Genomic DNA, 7176 nt, shown 5'->3' on the forward strand with positions numbered 1-7176 from the left:
TGGAGCAACTCGACTTTCAGGACAAGCGCTCCGTGGTTTGTGGACTCCGGGTACGCTACCTGGTGAAACTCGACTTCAGGGACAAGCGCTCCGTAGTTTCTGCGCTCCAGGTCCGCTACCTGGTGAAAATCAACTTCCAGGACTAGCGCTCCGTGGTTTGTGGACTCCGGGTACGCTACCTGATGAAACTCTACTTTAGGGACAAGCGCTCCGTAGTTTTGGCTGTCCAGGTCCTTGACCTGGTGATTTTTTACCTTCAAGAGTAATTTTCCGTGATTCCTGCGCTTCAGGTCCTCTATCTGGTGGTTCTCGGCCTCCAGGACTCGCGCTCCGTAGTTTTGGCTGTCCAGGTCTTTTACCTTGTGGATTTCGACCTCCGGGAGTGGCACACCGTAGTTACGTTTTGTTGAAATTGTTGCTGTACATTCAATATCTACTAACAACGTGATCGAGTGAACGTCGAGATTCACTATGTAAATTATTGTGTATGTATTGTAACGTTTTGGCGAACGTCACAAAATAAATACGAGTTCGTGAGCTTAATTAGTGAACCAATGAAAGGCGGAAATTAAATATTGAGAAAATGCTTTAATGGCAAGTAAGTGTTTTCAGTTTAACGTCCGAAACAAGGCTGTTTTTACAATATTATCGGTTGACGCAGCAACCTTATTCATTTTATGAAATGTGAAGTCTTACATTTCTTTTATCTGTGACCACTAGATCAATTGAAAGGGAGGTAAAACGGGTGATTTCACTCGTTGTAACAGTATATTACGATACATACAAGCAGAATTATCAGGTAGTGAGTTATGTTTTAACGTTCTACGAATGTAGGTACGCTAAAGTAATGACAGTAAGGCTTTATCCAAACGAGCACAAAAACCAGCTACGCTAGGCATCCGACCCCGACCGAGCTTTAGCGAGCTAGGGTTTTAAAGCTAGTTTATATTATTTTGACGAATTAATAACATAGATCGTATATAATTCACCCATTTAGTACCATAAAGTACACGGTATTTTGCAACACCATTTACAGTATTAATTAATTGCATCAATTGAAAATTTTGAATTATGTCCATACTAATCTTCCTGTGTGCTACTTTTTAATTAGTCATACTGAATCCCAATTACCTGAAATAACTATACAGCCGGGACAGAAAACAAGGTATATACACGCAATTTCGAATTGCCAAAAGTATTCGCTTTGTTACATTCCAATAACTCTTTTTAGTACTTCTCAATACTTCTCAATTGATTAATTACTCACAAATTTTTCTATAAAAAACCAACTAAATTACTACTACTATTTTATTTTTTGCAATTCGATCGATATCTAAACCGTTTTTGAATAACGTTACTCATTTTACTAGAATTTTCTAGTAACTAGGAAATCAAATTTTTCTCAGTGCCGTGGTTTCTACTGATATTTGGCATGGAGTAGCGCTATAAATAGTTTCATTTTATATTAAAGTCATTTTATAACGTGTTAAACTAGTCGTTCTTCCATAAACTGCATAAAACCAAATTAAATATCGAAATTGATTGAGGAACATTTATTAATCAGAGATATTAATGTTTCAGTCATAGAATGTGAATAGACTTTATTCATAGAAAAAATATATGTATGAAAAATATTCCATAACATTGTATAAAACTATAATATCGAAATTCTGTAAATTTTATAGACGTTACTCTGTTGCAACTAATCCTTTCCGAATGCTTGAGCCATGGGCGGTTTGTCTATTCTGTAAACTGCCTCACCAACATTAAAGTAGCCCAAATACTCAACAGTGTCTGGAGTTGTGTCGTAGTGGTAATGCCCTCCTTCACCATGATGAGAGAAGCTGTGGAAATGTTGAACTCGCAGATCCAAATCCTGTAATAATAATTATCAGGAAATCTCTGATTCATGATTCCAGCGGAACTAAAATACCATTTACATTTAGCACTCAAAAATTATCTTTCCATGTAAATAATACATCAGTATTTGTTTTAATCGTCATATTTGAGTTGATTTAACGAAAAAAGTTAATACGATTAACTTACTGTTTCAGCTGTAACGAGAGTACCAACAGCTACCAGGGGTGCAGACATTTCATAAAAGCGTAGCCATTTGTTCAAGTCATCATCGCTTGTCAGTGGCACCTTGGAAAAATCTGGCATAATGTGCTGATTGGCTTTACCCTCTTTGAGAAGGAAGGTTCCACCCAAACCTAAGACGATGAATTACTAAGTTAATGAAAGTATCAAAGACATATATAGATAGATGGTAGGAAATAACACATTGTTTTTTCATCATAAACTTACCGACAAGTTGGTTGGTATAACGAGCAGCTAAAGCCTTACGAATGCTGGCAATGAAATCATTACTACCAGTCCGTTTCTTGGCATGGACCTTTATCACCTTGCCAGGTTTGCCCTCACTTACAAACAGATTGGCAAGTAGAGCAAAACGTGTTTCACTAGAAGATAAGGTCTGGTCGATACATTTTCCATTATCTTTGTCAACCATACAAATGTGAGTAGCATTCTTTGTTGAACTCTCTGCTGGAGATATTGACACGTTCATTATCAACTGTAAGAATGGTAAGTCTTAGTTAAAAAATTTAGTTATGGATTGATAATTATCAACAAGGTGTTTCGGTATACATATGCAAACACTTGCTGAATTACCTCGCAATTTGTGTTCACAAGTGGCCATGGACCAGCTCCAGCACCAACGACGAAAGCTTTGCCATTGTGATTCACATTCTGACATATGGATTTTACATCATATACCTTGTCTCTGTTGACAAGAGGTAACAGGTATGGAGGTCCACCGATTTCAAGAAGTTTCGTACCACCACCAAGACCTTCCCGTACAAAAAATGTTTTAATATCTCAGATAACAGGGAGCGCAAATTGAACTGTAGTATAATAATTTTACAAAAAAAATGTAGAAAATAGTTAGTAGAATTTGTTGCTTTGGGAAATGATGACAATATATTTCAAGTTTAGTATCTGTTACCTGCTTCAGCGAGAGTAAATGGCTGCTGAGTGAGGTCGGGACAATCGACTACATCAACTGTCACTTCTGCAAAGTTTGCAGGTAACGCTTCCCTCAGTACTATAAAAGATGAATAAATATTATTACTCATTACGGTGGTCCTTGTTTGGGGGTCGGAAAAGTTTTCATTGGGACGTCCCCAGATCTGTTCCAAATCATTAAAAAAACTCTACGTCAACTGGAACACATGCCGCTAAGGTCTGATAGTTTTAAATGTAAAATACATCAAGTTTTTATAACCAGTAACTTGGTAGAGTTATTGCTTATAATAACAGAAACAAACTGTGAAAATTTCAATATTTCATCATCATTTTATAATATATTTCTCTTTATATGGAAGCTTAATAGTATTACTTTTATTAGGCTTATATATAAGGGAAAAATAATGATAAAATTTTGAAATTTTCAGGGTTTGTTCCTATCATTATAAGTAAAAACTCTGCCAACTTTCAAGTCAGTAACTCAATTTATACCAAAGTCATACACAACAAAATAACTGGTTATAAAAACTAAATGTATTTTATATTTAACACTTACAAAGACTAGCAGGACGTGTTCCAGTTGACGTAGAGGCTTGAAACTTTACACAGATTTTTTTTTAATCATTTGGAACAGATCTGGTGGGTGTCGCAATGAAAATTTTTCGCATCCCTAAATAAGGACCACCCTATTATACGTGTTTCATGTAACCACTTCGCTGATCATTATTGAATTATTTTTTCAATCCATTACTGTCTCTTATTTCCTCTAAGGGTGGAATATGCAGTGCTCTCCGCACTATCGGCAGCTTGCTCGAATCCAGGGTCGTCATTATCTGTAATAACAAAAAATATTCAACGAAATTCGACGTAATATCCATTATATAATATTCATACAATATAAATATTTAATAGTATTCAACTTAATCTGCTTGGCAATTCATCTACTATCAGTTGTACATAATAATAACGATAACAGACAACCTATTGCCCCTTGAAAAATCTAAATATATCTTTCCTTGAAAGCCATTCGAGTTTTTGTTAAAAAAAAATTATAACTATAGCATGCAAAGAAATTCTTTAAGATACTACTTGATTTAACACATAAGACACATATGCGATGCTTTAATTTTACTTTCTTTTTTAAATATTTTGTTTTCATGAGAATATGAAAACTCAATACAAAATTTCTTATTTGAGAAAAAAAAAATGGTCTATTGTGTCTGCCTTTGGCTAAATTTGACCAACAGTAATCATACAAGAGTTTACATGTTATACAACTATAACATACTCAAGTTCAAATTTGAAATATTTTTTAAATCCAAATTTCCGTCAATAATTATCGTGAAAATCCACTTTACACTTCCAGACTTTTTATATTTTACATATTGGCTCGACATTGCAAAACCGTGAATGAAATTCACCAACCCATAATCGACACTTGGATTCATCGTTATATTACTTTTCCTGCCAATGCTTGGCAGATTATTTTTCTTATTTGGTATTGATTAGGTGAACCAAATTCCCTTCAATTCCTATCAGCTGTTATTGTTTTATCTCCGATTTCGTGTTTCCTCTATTATTCATGATTATTATACAATACCATGACCACTGCACTTGGAACGATACAAGCCATTGCAACTGGCAAAGACAAATACTGAACTATAGTTGTCAGACCCCTTTACTCTTGAATATCGCTTTCCTATTCTGTTTTTAAATCTCAATCAATTCTATCCATTTCTTTATAAATTTCAATTACAGTATTCCTAAAATATATATCTAAAGATAGTATTCTTGACCAGAATTGATGGTTGAGAAAAAAATCGTCGAATGTTAATCAACCATGACTTTTATTAATAATGTTAACGTTTCAGCCGGGCCCAGCCGACTATCGTCAAGATTTTTTGATGACCTGTGCCTGCAAAGATGTAACTTCCGTCCAAAATGGTGTTACATTAACATCTTAGCAGCCACAGTTCGAAATGTCAACGTTATTAATAAAAGTCATAGTTGACCAACATTCAACGAATTTTTCGTCAATAAAACTTATATCCTTTAGGAAATTTGAAGAAATGTCTAATTTTTGGAATTTTTGGAATTTTCAGCCTTGCAGCTTCATAAATTCTGGAAATTTCATTCACAAAACTAACGACATCAATTTTAAAAGATTTGAATTAAAATAAACAGGATTTTTATTTCTGAAATTATCGAGGTATATTTTCCTTGACTGTTGCCAAGTGATAATTTGAAATTACTTAAATATTTATATTACGACATGCCACATACTCATTCCATTGTAAGTAATTGTTGAGTAAGCAGAGAAAAACTAACCGAAATGTAAGTCTGTGCTGACTACACGAGGAACGATGCACACGCGTAAAGTTGTAATCTCTTGTCGCAAACTCTGAGCAGCAGAGACTGATCATGTTTATCTTCGAATATGAATTATATGGAAAGCCACAATTCGTTATCTTATCAAGTTATACACTTATGCTCAACAACCTTATTTTTGTTTCAATAAACAGAACCATTTCAAGACCCTGGAGCGAAAATGGCCCATCTATGTTTAATCGCATCACCCAATAAAACCTTTTCATTCTAAGGAGGTAATTTATGTACAGAGTTATGCAACAGTATGAAGTTAACGAATCGCAGCAGATACTTATTGACTTGATTAAATTCATATCAGATTTAGATAAACAGAAATATAAGGAAACAAAACATAGTTCATTTCAAGTTTATAAAATCATATTGATTCCATAATAAAAGCTGCAGTAGCATTTTTATAAAATTTGCAAATTATAAAATTTAGCCGTATTATCTTACTGTTATTTTATTAATTTTTTTTTCTCCACTTTTTAATTACAGAGAAAACATTCAGAAAGAAGACCTAGGCGGAAATTTTTCTGTAAAAATTTGTTAATCAACTCTGGGATTTGCTCTGACATTTACTTGAAAAGTGAATTGCCTGCTTCTATATTTGCAGACTTTTCGTTTAATTTTCTTCAGGCAAAAATTTTAACCAGGGAGAAAGTAGTTTCAGATTGTATGTAGCATATCGATCACATTGTTAATAAATATTGGTAATACATAAGTACAAAAAAAAATGCAAGATTAATCATTAATTTGTGAGTAAACCGTTCAAAGCATCTGTTGAAATTTTCAGAGTCAAGATAGATTTGACGTCATTTCTACATTGCGTAAACGCAAATAACAGTATTTTCTAACTTGATTTTATTATCGTAACACAACTGGCAAATCATCTATTACGATTTGTAATCGCGGTTGCAGATCATTGCCGTTGGTTTAAAAACCGCATTAAATGTATTATTATATGTGAGGTGGATTTTATTAAAATGAAAAACATCGTGAATATAAATTTATAGAAATACATCAAGTTTATTCTTATTTATTAAACTAATTAGCGTATTAACTAAAGTAGATAGCTTACAAAGTAAACTCGAGTCAACAGGTTGTTTTACACGAATCTGGTCACATATCAGCACAGGTGAATAGTGTGTGCGGAATTCAGTTTCTGACCTTTCGCTCGAGATATCAATAGTTTCTCTTTTTACGAGTATCAAATAAAAAAAGATAAAAGTTACCTAGATTCTCCATGATGAAATCTAAACGGAAATATGATGAGAATAAAATTTAAGGTTATCAATAAAATGCACACGTGTTTTAAAGTAGCTTTTCTTCGTAAGTGTGCTATATTTTGGATTATGGCATATTTTTTCGAGCATAGAAACTCCGTCAAAATCTGAGTAGGTGACTCATTTCAGTTACAATTTTCGTATTATCAAATAATATATTTCCGAAAATCTAGTCGCCATCAAGCGGATCACAATTCATGTTTTGGCAAGAATTTTAATGAGCTTTTGGACGTTAATTCGTTCTTAACGAGCTCCAGCTAAATTTGGTGACAAGTAAATCAGTTCTTTGGATAAATCAGTATGATTTGCACGAATATTCATGCTTTAAAATTGATATGATTAACATTAATAGAACCGTGGTAGAAACGCACCTTTCAGTCTCGACTGAATTTCAGCATGTCCTTTGGTTTTTCATGTCATTCATGGACTTCCGTCGTCGTTGTTGCTTTGGGTTCGTTCCGAAACTAACTGACCGCGCAAAAAACTCCCTAGGACA

The 7176-nt window shown here is 33.9% G+C and overlaps 1 protein-coding gene across 4 annotated transcripts; it reads right to left on the reverse strand.

Annotated features, from left to right (window-relative positions):
- Positions 1-1575: 1575 nt before the first annotated feature.
- Positions 1576-7165, reverse strand: LOC107223819 (ester hydrolase C11orf54 homolog). Of its 4 annotated transcripts, none has more exons than XM_015663635.2 (7): positions 7052-7165; positions 3779-3860; positions 3008-3106; positions 2674-2852; positions 2308-2575; positions 2047-2213; positions 1576-1876 (listed from the first exon to the last, which is right to left on the reverse strand). In XM_015663635.2, exons 2-7 carry the CDS (start codon positions 3855-3857, stop codon positions 1703-1705), a joined length of 966 nt encoding a protein of 321 aa, XP_015519121.1. In that variant the 5' UTR covers positions 3858-3860; positions 7052-7165; the 3' UTR covers positions 1576-1702. The 4 variants fall into 4 exon arrangements, with proteins under 4 accessions (XP_015519121.1, XP_015519122.1, XP_015519120.1 ...); XM_015663636.2 differs by lacking the exon at positions 7052-7165 and adding an exon at positions 6476-6598; XM_015663634.2 differs by lacking the exon at positions 7052-7165 and adding an exon at positions 5356-5512.
- Between the last annotated feature and the right edge of the window lie 11 nt (positions 7166-7176).

The sequence above is a fragment of the Neodiprion lecontei genome, chromosome 5 (assembly GCF_021901455.1).
Source record: "Neodiprion lecontei isolate iyNeoLeco1 chromosome 5, iyNeoLeco1.1, whole genome shotgun sequence".
Taxonomy (NCBI): Eukaryota; Metazoa; Arthropoda; class Insecta; order Hymenoptera; family Diprionidae; genus Neodiprion; species Neodiprion lecontei.

Excerpts from the sequence above, each read along its gene's own strand:
- LOC107223819 (XM_015663635.2), bottom strand. The coding sequence starts at position 3,857 with ATGACGACCCTGGATTCGAGCAAGCTGCCGATAGTGCGGAGAGCACTG. Across the intron at positions 2,576-2,673 it reads TTGTGAACACAAATTGCGAG|TTGATAATGAACGTGTCAAT; the intron begins GTAATTCAGCAA and ends CCATTCTTACAG. Across the intron at positions 1,877-2,046 it reads CTCTCGTTACAGCTGAAACA|GATTTGGATCTGCGAGTTCA; the intron begins GTAAGTTAATCG and ends TTATTATTACAG.